This window comes from Macaca mulatta, chromosome 11 (assembly GCF_049350105.2).
Source record: "Macaca mulatta isolate MMU2019108-1 chromosome 11, T2T-MMU8v2.0, whole genome shotgun sequence".
In the NCBI taxonomy this organism is placed as follows: domain Eukaryota; kingdom Metazoa; phylum Chordata; class Mammalia; order Primates; family Cercopithecidae; genus Macaca; species Macaca mulatta.
In genome coordinates this window covers 85,369,061-85,384,075 of record NC_133416.1, presented here as the reverse complement: position 1 = coordinate 85,384,075, position 15,015 = coordinate 85,369,061, and the positions used below count along the sequence as shown (strand labels likewise).

Genomic DNA, 15,015 nt, shown 5'->3' with positions numbered 1-15,015 from the left:
ATGCGCCACCACGCCTGGCTAATTTTTGTATTTTTAATACAGATGGGGTTTCACCATGTTGGCCAGGCTGGTCTTGAACTCCTGACCTTGTGATCCACTCGCCTCAGCCTCCCAAAGTGTTGGGATTACAGACATGAGCCACTGCACCCGGCCAATTTTATTCAATTGTTAAATCCTTTAGGACCATAGCCTGTGTCTCAATGGCTCTGATTCCTAAGAAAATTGCCTGGCACATATTAGGTATAATAACAGTTAACACTTATGTAACATGTAAGCCAGGACAGAATCTTTTCTGAGTATTTTACATATTTTAAAATATTCATTATTCAAAACAATCTTATGAATAGATACTATAATAATCTCATTTTATGGATGAGTAAATTGAATCCTGAGAATATTATATTACTGATATTATTCATTTATTTTAATGGCAGTGTTAATATAGAAGCTAACATTTATTGAAAGTTTCTTGAGTGATAGCTATTATTATGATTACAGATCTAAACTCAATCCTCTCCATATGAATAAGTACTATTTCTATGCCCATTTTATAAATCAGGAAATTAAGTTAAAATATATATTCTTTCAAAACCTTAAAATATATTTATTTACACCTTATTCTCAAGAATGTTTGAAAATAAAATAATAAATATTTATTATTATTTTGTTACTTAATTGTTGTTAAAGCAGTTATAATTTATGGAGGGCTAGGCACCATTCAAGGAATTTGCATGTAATAACCCATTTGATCTTCAGAGTAATCTGTGAGAGGTGGATACTATTATTATCATCACTTTATGGGTGAGGAAAATGAGGCGCACAGAGTTTGAGTAAATTGGTCAAGGTCACGCAAAGAATGACAATGTTGGGATTTATACTTAGGCAGCCTGAAATTGCATTTAGCAGAACTGCATTGAAGTTTTGGCTAAATTCAATGTTTGTCTGAGTAAGATGAATTGTGGAAATTTCCTTATCTCCCAAGTGAGTGAAGGAACAAATGCACTGATTATAATCCATTATGGATGATTGGTCTATTTTAACTAATACCTTTCTTTTTTGCTCTATAACTATTCTAATTCAGAAGTTTTCCTGCTTTTAGAATTAAAATCCTACTTATACCATCACAAATATACATTCCAATTACTGAGGTTAAAGTGATTTCCAAGATACTTAAAAAGAAATTACAATTTTAAAACGTTTTCTTTCTATAATCTTCTCTATTAAAATAAACAAACTAACACCCAAATAATTAGTTTGCTTTAAAATAATCTTTAGAGCTAAAAGTTCAAAAGAGGATTTAATGGAATAAAAACAAAGAAACATTTATTGAGTTAATTTAACTCAGTGAATCTCAACATTTTATTTTATATTGTTATTTTGTCATCGGGTATTTAGGAAAACTATTCAGAGTTTTCTAAAATATTCACTGAATAACTATCATCGAAAAAGATAAACTGATTACCTTTATTTACTTGAAAGCTGAAGCCCTTTTTATGTTTATACAATGGAAGTTTGCATATAGTCCTATTGACGGCATATTAATAGTGCAAGCAACATTTTAAAGCTTGACACTTCTTGATGCAAAATTATTCATTTTTTTTCCATACATAGAAACCACACCATGTTGTCAATAAATAATTCCACTTTAATGGCAAAGTAATAATTTAGACAGATACAGGGTGCACATTTGCAAAAAAATATATGCAAGCTGGTTTACAAGCTAGAGGAACAATAAACCAATAGAAAATACATCATCCAGTTAAGTCCATTGACACCAAGTACTTATTGTTGGGGCTTTACAAAGACTACAAAACTTTTCAGATGATTTATTTCACTGTTTCTGCCTATTTACATGATATGTTACATCAAAATGTACAAAATATAAAATGTATACAGACAAATGTTTCACAAACTAGTTTAAGTTGTAAACTAGGTGGACCTACTGGGATGTATTGCAGGAAATTCTGTTTATGCTCATGTTTGGACTGTGTTTCTCAAAATGGCAGGGAAAGATTAGCAATTTTCTTAGATCACATATTATACAAGGGCAACTAGTCACTCATCCAGCTACATATATTGATGTTTCACAACAGATTTGATCCATGTTTGAGGCTTCAAAGTCAGGGTGACAATTCTATGTGCATAAATTCAGTTCGGATTTCCCTTAGGGCAATAGCACCGTGTAAGGACCTGTTGACTTTGTGACACTCTGAAAACTGCACAGACGTTTTGTGGTGGTGGTGGTGTTCTATAGCAACTGACCCATTGGTGGTCACAGAGAGTAGCACCAATTACACATCCTAAAAGTAACACATTTTCACACACTCATAGAAGAAGTCTATACCATGGCCTAGCCCTTGGGTTTCATAAACTTAAAACCTGTCCTTTGTGTGTGGTGGTAACTTCTCCAATGACTGATCAGTTTTCATGCACTCTCTTTAAAGCCTGCCATGATAGATGTACTTTCAGACAGTTTTACTTATCCAAAAATATATTGGCTTCATGTACAGTTTTGAAGCATGCTCACTCTAGCACTGATAGCTCCTGCATAGTCATAACAACTGTAAATACAGGACAAACACACCAGATAATACAGCTTTGAGGGTTTGCATTCTGTATTTGTTTGCAATGTACAGGAAATCTCAGCAAGTGAAACACCTCTTAACACCAACAGGATAAAATACAATTTTGTTTGTGTTTGTTTCGATTTGTGCAAGTTTTAAAAATTATTATTTACAATACCTACCCAGTAGACTGTGCAAATCTAACCTTCTTTTACAGTATAAATGCTTCCTCTTCCACAGTGACCTTACCGCTTCAGCGTTCTTTAATGCTGAATTTCTCATGTACAACAATAGCAATCAAAACAACATGCATCAGAACTAATTAAAAAAAACAAGAACAATAGGGAAGGAAAGCCGAATAGTTGTGCTCATGCTGCATCTAGTGCTTCCAGCCCTGCTGGATAATAGTTCAAAATCTCCTGCCTTCTGAAACTCTTTCACTTAGAACTGGATGGAATTTCGCCACATGTCTTAGGTTTTAAGTGACGGTCAAAGAGCATTTCTGGGTTATTTTAATATTTTGGAGGATAGGCAAAGCGATCTATTCACAAGGCTAAAAATACTGATCTTTCTCCTATCCATTTCTTCAAAAAAAAAAAAAGAGAGAGAAAGATATATAGAGATGAGGCTACTGTGTTAACTGGTGTTGCTTGGTTGTAAATGAAAAGACAGTGGAAATTACTAATGGTTTAGGATTTAAACCAACTGTTAAACTGTCATAGAAATCTGTTTTAAGGCAGTGAGACAGCACCATAGGAAATTTTCCTTCTTTCACTGAAAAGGCTCAAACAAATAAAGCCCTAAAAAAGCCTTTTATCAGTGTTGACTAATAATTGGTATAAAACTCTTGTTAAGGGAGTGGGAAGGTGGTTTAAAAAGACCACTGTGGTAAAAACAACCTTATAAAACCAGTGACTCATTACTAAAAAGTTGGTGGAGCACATCATGAGAACGTGGCAGTTAGAATTAAATTGGCACTTCTCCAGTTTGCCACAGTAGTGTTTTTCTGGTGGTTGCACAATTCCATTTGTGCTTATGGAGGACTGGCCTCTTGGATTTGTTCTGGAATGGGGTGAGCGCACAACACAAACACTACTGAAGCCCTGTGACCAGCACCGTGTGGCACAAAGGAGGTTGGACGGATCAGAAAGATGGACCCTGCCTGGGGAGAACAGCCCCTCAGAAGAAACAAAAGGAAGGGACAAAAAATGGTCTGCATTGTAAACTTTTAAAGAGGAAACAAAGAAAGTCCAGTTTGGCTATCCCATGTGCAATCTATTCAGTTGCCCTGTCATTAGGGTCCTTTCCAGTTGAGGAATGGAGCCTTCTATTACTCCACAGATATAAAAAAATGCTTAGAAATAAACTAAAGTTAAGCTTCCATTGCAATTTAGCATCTTGGCGGTTCAGACTTAGTTCTGCTGCCTCCTTGGAGACCACAACTCTGGGTCAGGGACCTTGACAGGGTGCTTTTATACTGGCAGTGGTTTAGTGAAAATACCTTTCTTTTGAAACATTTTTTTAAAAGCAGAGTCTTTTCCCCTAACTTTTTTCACCCTCTAGAGAGTAGATTCAAGAGACGAATCCAAAATGTCTTCATGGTGGCTGGTGCTTTCGCTGTCGCAGCTTTGTGTGCTCGAGTAATTGGCTGCTTCTTGGAGTTTCATTAGCATATTCATCTGAAGAAAGAAAAAAAGACATCGATATAGGCAATGATGCATTGAGTAAGCCAGCCCATAAAAAACAAGGCCCTGAGCCACACCGAAGAGCTGTCTTATGCCATCCAAGTGACACAGGAAAATAATTTTAGATTTTTTACTCATTGCCCCTGGCTCCTACGCTGTTTCTCGCAAACATGACTACAACACCAAACCATAAGGACAAAATAGGGCCTCTAGATAACTCTTTTATTTGGGGTTGTGAATGAATACTGCTCCAGCAGGGAAACTGGAAAGGAAACTGTATCACAGCTGGACATCTGGGTTCGTTGCTGGAAAGTACGCCAAGCTTCCCAGTTTTTTGGCTGGGAGAAGCAGAAAGCATTGAATGGCAACTGAAAGTCGTGAATGTTCATACACACACAGACGCACACAGAGGCACACACGCACCATCCCTTGAGAGAAGGAGGGGATGGAGAGGAATGAAGCCAGCTGCTGCACACAAGCACACCATCTGCTGTTTAGGAGCTGACCTCGGGAGGAGGTGACTGAATGAAGCGGACCATGAGTGTTTGAAGAGGGAGAAGGAAAGAATTACTGTCAAGTTTGTGTTGTTGAATTTCTGGCTAAAATATGATTGATATATCACTGAAAACAAAAACCATCATCTGGAACAATAGCGGCTGTCTCAAGTTTCCCAGCCTTATAGGAGAATGGTAATGTTTGTTCTAGTAAAAGGGACATATGCATGAAAGCACCTGGGGAGAAAGACAGCTAGCATTTCCATCTATTATAAAATAAAGAGCAGTCACCTTGCTTGAATTTTGATAGATCTGGAGCGCCACTGTTAGACATGGACTTTTTTTTTTTTTTTTGAAAAAAGACTGTTTAAAGGCAAATTGTGAATAAATGGTTCAATGATTTTAGAAAGCACAGAAAAATTGGCACATGTCTTTATGATGGTAATGGACTTGTTTTCTTATCAAGGGTTTTGATAAATTGTAACAATTTTTATATTACCTAATGCATACTAATTTTATTATTCTATAATCAAAAGGGTTTTTTTTTTTTTCCAACTTACAGAAATAGAAAGGAGAAATCTAAAAAACGATTCCTTGGTCACACGTTAAGCTATGCATGTTTGTGTGCTCAGTATAAAATGTGTGCTTGATAAATGCTTGTGAAATAAATGATAAACTGGTAATCACCAATTTCAGCAATAATTCCTTTCTGACAAAGAGACTACAGTTATAGCATAGTTTGAAGTCATTTTAATAGTCCTCAGGACAATATGTTTTAACATAATTTTCAATCTAACTCTCTTAATTTATTAAATAAGCTACATAAGGTTATGAAATAAAAGTAGTTGGTGATAACTTTTTAAACCCAGTAAGCCAAAAAGTCAAAGGTCTCCTTCAGCATAGTTTCTCTCCTACTCTCCTCTCTCTCTCTCTCTCACCCACACTCCCACCTTCCTACCTTCATGTCCATTCATATTCCTTCTCCCATTTATTTTATCAATCTGTCACTCATTAGCAGCTGCCTGTATGTTCAAGCATTTGGGTGAAACTGATCCGTAAAATAAAACTGAATTTTGAGCACTCTAGTAATTTAGTAAGAGTAGAAATGATAAATGATATCTTTTTTAAAAGATACAATTGTATCTTAGGCACAAAAGTTTGAAATCACTTGAATGCTGGATGTTGTAAAAGTTTCATTGTGTAATAGTATTGTCATTAAAGTCTTAATTTTTAAAATGGTGCCATATAGTAAATATGTTCCATTATAATACATTCCACATCTCAGATTCATAATAAATGTATACAGTGGGATTTACTTTGCCTTTGCCTAGTATTATTTTGTGCATTCAAATCAAGGGAGAGTACAAGAGAAGATTATGTATGATTTAGTCGTTATTGTGATACATCACAATTCTCCAAAAAGTATTAATATTTTTCCTCTCTTCTTCCCCACTTCTTCCCCACACTCACTGTGATGGTTTGCATGTGATATGACCCTTCCAAAACTCTTGTGGAAATTTTATCCCCGTGGTGGCAGTGTTGGGATGTGAGTCCTAGTAGGAGGTGTTGAATAACGGGGATGGATTCCTCATGAACAGATTAATGGCATTCTGGTTAGGGGTCAGTGTGTTCTCACTCTGGAGGGAATGGATTAGTTCCTGTGCGAGAGCAGGTTATTAAAGAGTCTGGCTTCTTCTCTCACCATGTGGCTTCTCTGCACACTCCCACTCCTCTTCCACTTCCCACCATAAGTTCATGAAGCATGAGGCCCTCACCAGATGCAGCTGCCCAATCCTAGACTTTCCAGCCACCAGAACGATGAGCCAAATGAATCTCTTTTCTTTACAAATTGCCCAGCCTCAAATAGTCTGTTATAGCAACACTAAATGGAATAGGACATCTATAGTCATAAATTTAGTGTTTATCATTTCTAACACCTTGATCAAGTCCTTATCATCACTGTTACTTACAAATCTGCTAAGCTTCCAGATTCCATCCTATCTCCTTCAATCTGCCCTCTCTCTACTCTTACTAAAGTGATCTTTAGAAACTGCAGATCTAACTAGGTAAATCATGGCTCAGACACCTTTGATGGTTCTCCACTGTCTCTGTGATAAAGTTTTAACTTCCTGCAATGATAAACAAGGCTTAGCATGATCTAGCAACTGTATACTTCTATAGTTTTAATTCCTACTGCCAACTGGTGTGTAGTTCCCTAAACTCATCATTTCTATTATACTGTCATCTAATGTTTCACATTCTATTTCTTTAATTTTGGTTGTTTTCCTCCAACCATATGGTGAACTCCTATTAATCATTCAAGATCCAGCTCAAGCATCTCGTCTGTAAAGCTTTATTCTAACTGCTTCCTCTATGAACTCACAATTTTACCTAATATGTGCCTCTGTTATGTTACTGCAGTTCATATAGTTAGCAGTGTCTCTTCGCTACCTGATTTTAAGCTTCTTGAGATCAGAAATGATACTGTAGTTATCTCCTGATCACAAGGTCTTAGCATTAAATACTTATTAACATTCACTTTGTCGTTAATGGTGAATACACACTGTATTTTTTAAATAATGTGAGATATACCAAAAACTTGCATCCTTGTTCAGATTCAAAAAGTCTCTCTCCTATCTTCTTCAGTTTCTTTGCTATACTCATTGCTATGGGGATTTCTGACACTAAATAGTGGATGTTTTCTAGGATTTCTGATTTAGAATGGACTGAAAATATATGTTGGCTTCATGCTAGTAATTACAGAAATATATAGAAATAAAAACAGATAGATCATCACCAGCCTGACCAACATAGAGACATAGAGAAACCCCGTCTCTATTAAAAATACAAAATCAGTCAGGCATGGTGGTGCATGCCTGTAATCCCAGCTACTCTGGAGGCTGAGGCAGGAGAATTGCTTGAACCCGGGAGGTGGAGGTTGCGGTGTGCCGAGATCGTGTCATTGTCCTCCAGCCTGGGCAATGAGAATGAAACTCCGTGTCAAAAAAAAAAAAAAAAAAAAGCAAGGAAGCAAGCAAGAAAGCAATCAAGAAAAATAGATTGAAATATTTATTTTTTAAAACCAGAGAAAGCCTGCCAAATATTTAGTTTTAGATGATGTCTTTTACCATTTAGCATGCAAGACCTCACAACTCTCTGTTTCTTAAGATGTTTAATAGAGCAGCAGGTTAGGAACGAGGAATTTTTTTACCCCAATTCTCATGCCAGAATGGGAAACCCTGAATTTGTTTCCTGTCCTAGAAGACAAGTGCATTAAGAGCCAGGAAAAAAAGTGCTTTATGGGGTGAGCTGACCTGGACTATTAGAACCGGAAAAGTTGAGGGCATTTCCTAAGAGTTTCATACTCTACAGACTAAAACTGAGAACAAATCTTACAAACACCTCTCCTTATAAAACAGACACATTATATAAAAACTGCAGAGGTAGGACTGGAATTTTTGAGGAATTCAGATTAAATAATCCATACTCATATTCTAAAGCTTATATTTACTCTATTAATCATTCTATCAGCAATGATTTAGTGTATGCTCACAATTATGCTGGATCCAAACCAATTTCATCACCACTGTTGATTCCTAACTACGAATCATCTAAAAGGTCAGGTACCATGTAATAAAAATACAAGTCTGGGCTCTTAAGGAATATATCACCTAGATCAGAAATCAGCAGGAAATTCCTGGAATCTAAGTAGGTCTATGTATATACTTCAGTGATTTTATGAAACTCTTAAAATTGTATGCCACATTTTCAGTGTGTATGCATTTTGCTGGGGAGAGGATCTTGAAAGTTTATCAGATTTTCAACAAGAAACTCCCAAAATGTTCAGCTGAGATGATGATGATGACGTGTGTGTGTCAGGGTTGTTGGTGTAAGAGTATTCCCTAAAATATCAAGTAATTTTATGTCCTCAGGTATAGTCATAGGTTATGATTTTTGATTATTTATGTTTTGTGCTTGTTTGAGTTAAGAAACATAATGAATTTTATTTCAGTATCTTTTCTTTCTGTATTAGTTGTAAAAGTCCAATAAGCTGTTTAGTCATAGAATGGTGAGAACACTTCACGTTTGATACCAATATATTGAAAGTAATCTGTAAAAATAAAAAATAGATACATAAAAAGCATTTTTTCCTAATAATACTACATACTTAATATTTTCAGAATATTCATACTTTGGAGTTTTACAGACTTTTACTTCAATTATTCCACTATTTTAAAAAGTAAATAAAACATAACTTCCATTTGACTTCCAAGTTGGTTTATCCTTCGCTACAGTAGGCAACAGAAGACCCACTCTATAAAATCAGTCAGGTTAGTTGATATAGCAAAATATTTTTTAGTTCTCCATAAGTATATTATACCATAGTTTTTTGTTTTTCTATAAGAACAAAATTGAGTTTTCTCTTAAATGCCTATTGAATTGAGTCATAATATAGAAAATTATATTTAAATAAATATATATTAAATTAAAAAATTATATACACAATTTAATGGATAATAAGAAAAATTATAGTCTAGGAGTTCATTCTGGTTATAATGTTTCTCGTTTCTTTTTTAAGCATACAAGCTTGGTTTTCACTTTAAGATTTTCATCCATGGAAAGCAGACCAAAGATAACAGGGTTAAAACTGTTCCAAATATTGCCTAGGATAACAAATGTCTTTGCTAGAAATGACTAAGTATTAATGACTATACACCGCAGTCAAGATTACATAGGAAAAAACGAACATCTGATTCTTACCAGGGGATCTCCTTCTGTGTCAGTTTGAGGAATGTGCTTTGAGGTTGTGGCTTCCTTAGTGGATGTGCAGCCTTCATATCCAACGTCTTCTGGTCGCAGCTGAAGTAAGGCTGGGCTCTCCTGAGGCAGAGATGCTGAGCTCCATGGATATGTGTCAAGCACCCACTTTGAAGGATCTTCCCATGGTGTGCGTTTCCCATACATCTAAAAGTTGACCACGTGTTTAGCATATATAAAACACATCTCTATTCAGTAAAAAAGGGGACTACTAGTTGGATGTGATTTTTTGACATATTGAGTTCTTAAGGGACTTTCAAGAGAATTAAGTATTTGCATACAATATTCCAGATTTAAAACATGTAACTGTCTACACAGCTCACTTTAACTTGAAGGCTAGACAAAACAAAGCTGAATATTTGGAATAGATGTCAGCTTTTGGGAAAGAATATACGGGAGGTTTATTATAAATAAACATAGAAATGACTGCCCACATTTACTTTTACTAGTAATTTGACAAACCAAGAGAAAACTAAAGGTTGAAAAATAAAAGCTTCAATTATGGAAGATTTTTAAAAATATGCTTGACATTAAGTAGAGGTGTCTACTAAAGTGTACCTTGGAAAGATGGAAATAAAAGAAAAGGAACTTATTTTTTTCTGCCTAATTCACTCTACTCAAACTTTCTTTTAGAGTAAAAATACTTTCTCTGATAACAATTTTCCCATGATCAACTTGCTCTTTAATCCCATTGCTTTCTGTAAAAACTCTTTTTAGATGTTTGTGTTTCAGGCTACTAGTACAAGAGGATAAAAAATAGGAAACTGAGTTATCAGGTTTGCAAGAACCCTTATTGTGCAATTTGCCCAATAAGGAAGAGCTGATATAGCCTGGGTAAAGTACTGGCAGTGGAACAGAAGAAATAGATAAATCCAAGGGATGTTAAACATTTTTAAGCTGGAAGCAAAGCTGAATCCAAACTAGAAAGGGCACCCTGAAGAGAAGAAATGAGACATTGTTTTTTTTAAAAAAAAGTATAATATTACCAGGGCACAGAAAAAAGTGAAAATTAAGAGAAGGGGGCAATAACATAGGGACACTTGTTCTTAAATTACTTTCCCTCCCCATTTGACTTGCTGGACAATCCTGGTTAGCAGGTGCATATTTGGTCTCAGGTGACATACTTTGGTTTGTTGTTAGATGGTTGTTTTGTATAGTTTGTTTTGGTTCAGTAAAGACAAAAGGGAAAATGGTGGACATTAACATCATAAAAACTTCATGGACCGCCTTGGAGTTTTCTTTTGAGTTTCTTCTGGAGAAGTTGGACTTACCCAAAATAAAAGGGAGTCTAGGTACTGATATCTGTGCATTTCCTTAGGAGATGATAACATAGGTAACAATCATTATACCTTTATACTTTTTTTTTTTTTTTTTGAGACCGAGTCTTTCTCTGTCACCCAGGCTGGAGTCCAGTGGCGTGATTTCGGCTCACTGCAAGCTCCGCCTCCCAGGTTCACGCCATTCTCCTGCCTCAGCCTCCCGAGTAGCTGGAATTACAGGTGCCCACACCATGCCCAGCTAATTTTTTGTATTTTTAGTAGAGACGGGGTTTCACCGTGTCAGCCAGAATGGTCTCGATCTCCTGACCTCGTGATCCGCCTGCCTCGGCTTCCCAAAGTACTGGGACTAAAGGTGGGAGCCACGGTGCCCGGCCACTTTTTTCTTTCTTTCTTTCTTTTTTTTTTTTTTTTTAATAGTTATCTTGTTTTAGAGCAAAAATTTCCTCTCAGTTATAAACTTACTTTATAGATGTAACGTATAGCATGCTACACAACTTAAACCAATTGAAGAAAAACGTGTATAATTCTTGGAAAGCTTAATTATGTTTATTTGTTTGTTTTAATGTCAGTCTAGAATCAATCAATTCTAGGTTTTCAAAGAACCAGCCAGGACAGCAAAATTGGAAGAGACCAATGAAAAGCTAAATGGGCCAAACACTGTATTTCCGAGTGAAATACATATTGTAGAAAAATAATTGAATAAAGAGAAATCTAAATATTCAGAATGAGATGAATTGATAGCTTTTTTTTTTTTTTTTTTTTTTTTTTGAGATGGAGTCTTGCTCTGTCACCCAGGCTGGAGTGCAATGGCCGGATCTCAGCTCACTGCAAGCTCCGCCTCCCGGGTTCACGCCATTCTCCTGCCTCAGCCTACCGAGTAGCTAGGACTACAGGCGTCCGCCACCACGCCCGGCTAGTTTTTTGTATTTTTTTTAGTAGAGACGGGGTTTCACTGTGTTAGCCAGGATGGACTCCATCTCCTGACCTCGTGATCCGCTCGTCTCGGCCTCCCAAAGTGCTGGGATTACAGGCTTGAGCCACCGCGCCCGGCCAGAATTGATAGCTTTTTAAGAAAGAATCACCAGAATAAAAATCAAAATCCACTGTGTCACCAACATCTTTTCCAACTAGAACATCTGGCAGAGTGCATTCCCCATAAGATTTTTCACCAAAAATAATCAGCCTTCATCTGAAGAGATTTTCTAAACTTTGAGTGTCATTTTTGCTACCAGGCTTTGTTTCTCCACTTCTCTCTCCAATCCAAGATTCTTTGTTGCCAGTACATCCATGGGAATGGATCATGACAGATAGGATTCCTTTGCTTCTTGCTCTCCTAGAAATATTTTCAGCTGATAGACTTTTCTGGCCTAGCACAGTCTTCAATAGCAATGAAAACTGTCTACCCACCAAAGGATTTTCCAATTTTTCCCTTCCCATGTGCTGGATTCCCCTCCTTCAATAAGCCCTATATCACGGTTGATTCATCTTTCACACTAACCTACTACTAAACATCCTGAACCTTAGCAAGAAATGAGACATTTTTATCTCTCTTCAAAAATAATTTTGAAATATCTCTCAGTTTTAGTTTGAGAAACTAATCCTTCAGTGATTATACTTTTGCCCAAATGGAAACTTTATAGAATTATAATTCTCCAAATAATGTTCTATAAATAATATTTATTTAAATATGAAAAAAAGAACCCATGCGCCTTTTGAAATAAGATCTAAGAATGCTAAGCATTTTAGATATTATCATTTCAGGGTTTTTACAAAGATTCCTTTGCTTTCTATCTATTAGTAAGCAAATATTAAATGGGGAGACATTTATTTATAAATACTTAGATAATGGTTTATTAAAACCAAAACCATAGCTAGAGAACAAATAATGTATCTAAATATTAACTTTAAAATTATGAGTTGTAAAATTTTCATAAAATGATTTTTTTTTGTACAAATAATCAACTTTGAAAGAGTCAACTTACATCCTAGGTAGTATAATAGTTTTAGAAGAATTCTGAAACACAATATATTATACTTGAAAAATAAAAACATTTGTATAAGCTTTTATTTTGTTTGAGGCACTTGCTTGGGATAGATTGGCTCATACCCTTGAAAGTGTTAGATTTGATTATTTAAATCTAGAGTAGAACCAATCAATAGCATTATTTAGGATCTTAGCTTTGTCTCTGAGGCTTCAGAGTATCCTCATAAAATTCATCATGTTCACCAGAGCTATCATTTTAGTTCTGAATACTGCCATGCCATTCTGCTAGATGAAGAGAGCATGACAGTAAAAGGGAGTAAAAGAGGCAAAATAGATGGACAATTTTTTAGATAGTAAAATAGAGACAACACAGTATTATAGATGATAGAATGTAGAAAACATAAACTATATCTTAATTCTAGTAGTAGTGTAAAAACCAGAAATAGAGATGTCTTGGCTGAGTTATTGAAAAGGAGATGAAATTCTTCCTCAATCGAGTGATTATGTAAATAAATTTTAAAGAGTTTTATAATTCTACAATTTCAAATCAAACTTAAGGAAATAGCAATACTTATGGGAAAATGACATGTATTTTGTTGGAGAAACAGGGATTTCTTTTAGTGATACATTTTCATTTTTTAGTTAGGAAAAAACAGAAGGGCCTTGGTTGCAAGGCCTCAAGATATAAGGCACATGAGAGCAAGAGCAAAGAAGCTGTGAAACCAATATGTCATAGATCAAAAGACCAACTGACTCTCTTAGAATTTAGAGTACTCCCTCCAAAATAGTAAAGGACCCTGCAAGTGATATTAAAGGGCTTCCAACAATGAAGCATACTAAAAACAGGAAACTTATAAGCAAAAGCTACTTGTTAAAAAGTGTGTGAATAAAAGGAAAAAACAATTCCAGCCTGAGCAACCTGGTGAGACCATGTCTCTAAAATAATAATAATAACAATAAAAATAACTGAGAGTGGTGGTGTGTGCCTATACTCCCATCTACTTGGAAAGCCTCATCACTTGAGCCTAAAAGTTTGAGACTGCAGTCAGCCATGGTTGTACCACTGCACACTGACCTGAGTGACAGAGTGAGACCCTGTCTCAAAAAAAAAGAAGAAGAAAGAGAAAAAGAGAGAGAGAGAGAGAGAGAGAGAGAGATGGGGGAGGGGGAGAGGGAGGGAGGGAGGAAGGAAGGAAGGAAGGAAGCAACGAAAGAAGGAAGGAAGGAAGGAAAAGATAAAGGAAATTATGTGATAAGAGTATAAATGGTCAAGGCTCATGTAAACATGGCTGTGTCATAAGATGTAGAACTGTGCAATTAATTAGCTATCTAATAAAAACAATCAGTAAACATCCATGACAACCATTTGGACTTAAATGTGTAGTTGTTGTAATAACTGCGCCTTTTCTTTCTCTTACAAATTTGTTCCCAGAACAGGCAAAATATTACAAACTATTTGCTCTTGAAAACTTTATTGCTCTATTTATATAGTTCATGCCTTTAGCTTTCTGCATAAATACCCAGATTTTCTTTTGCTTTTAAAATAATTTTTTAGCTTTTTTTTAAAAATAGTAATGAAAATTGAGTACTATACCTGAAGACCCTCTCTCACTGCCTCCAGAATATAAGGTACTAAAGAATAGTTCCAGAGATCCATGAACCACACTCTAGAACCTTCTACATCCATGGGGCAAGGAAGGAAAAGTCGGGGACCTGAGAAGAAACAAATAACAAAATATTTTAAGAATTATATTTAATAATCTAAACATATATCGAGACACCATTTTGGAATATAATATATTTCTTGCAAAATTCCTAGAAAATTATATTATTGGCCAGCTTGCTTATTATTAAAGCATGTTTACTGAAGACCCAATATCCTAGCCTCTTCTATCTTTTTACAATAAATATTAATCTAGGACACAATATACTAGAGTTAGGAGAAGTCATAAAAATCATAATCCAGTTATCCTGTTTCATTTTACAAGCAAGAAAGCTGTGCTGAAATGAATTGCCAAATATAAAACATGTCATTATTTGCAGCATTGGGAACTGGCATGAGTGTTCTGGTCCCAGTGTAGAATTCTTCTTCCTAAACTGTGTTTACAGTGAGTACATTTTTATGATGCATAACAATGTGAAAGAGACTTCTGTACATGTAATTAAAGGAGGAATCCAAATGTAAATATC

At 35.6% G+C, this 15,015-nt stretch overlaps 1 protein-coding gene across 4 annotated transcripts in view; it reads right to left on the bottom strand.

Moving 5' to 3' along the window:
• Window positions 1-1,624: 1,624 nt before the first annotated feature.
• NAV3 (neuron navigator 3) overlaps window positions 1,625-15,015 on the bottom strand; it is a 385,886-nt gene continuing 372,495 nt past the window's right edge. For all 4 annotated transcript variants that reach the window (XM_028829741.2, XM_028829742.2, XM_077953206.1 and 1 more), the window contains 3 exons: window positions 14,420-14,538; window positions 9,505-9,708; window positions 1,625-4,243 (listed from right to left, as the gene is read on the bottom strand). In XM_028829741.2, the coding sequence (XP_028685574.2) occupies window positions 4,124-4,243; window positions 9,505-9,708; window positions 14,420-14,538 (443 nt within the window). In that variant the 3' untranslated portion in view covers window positions 1,625-4,123. The remainder of the gene's footprint in view (window positions 4,244-9,504; window positions 9,709-14,419; window positions 14,539-15,015) is intronic.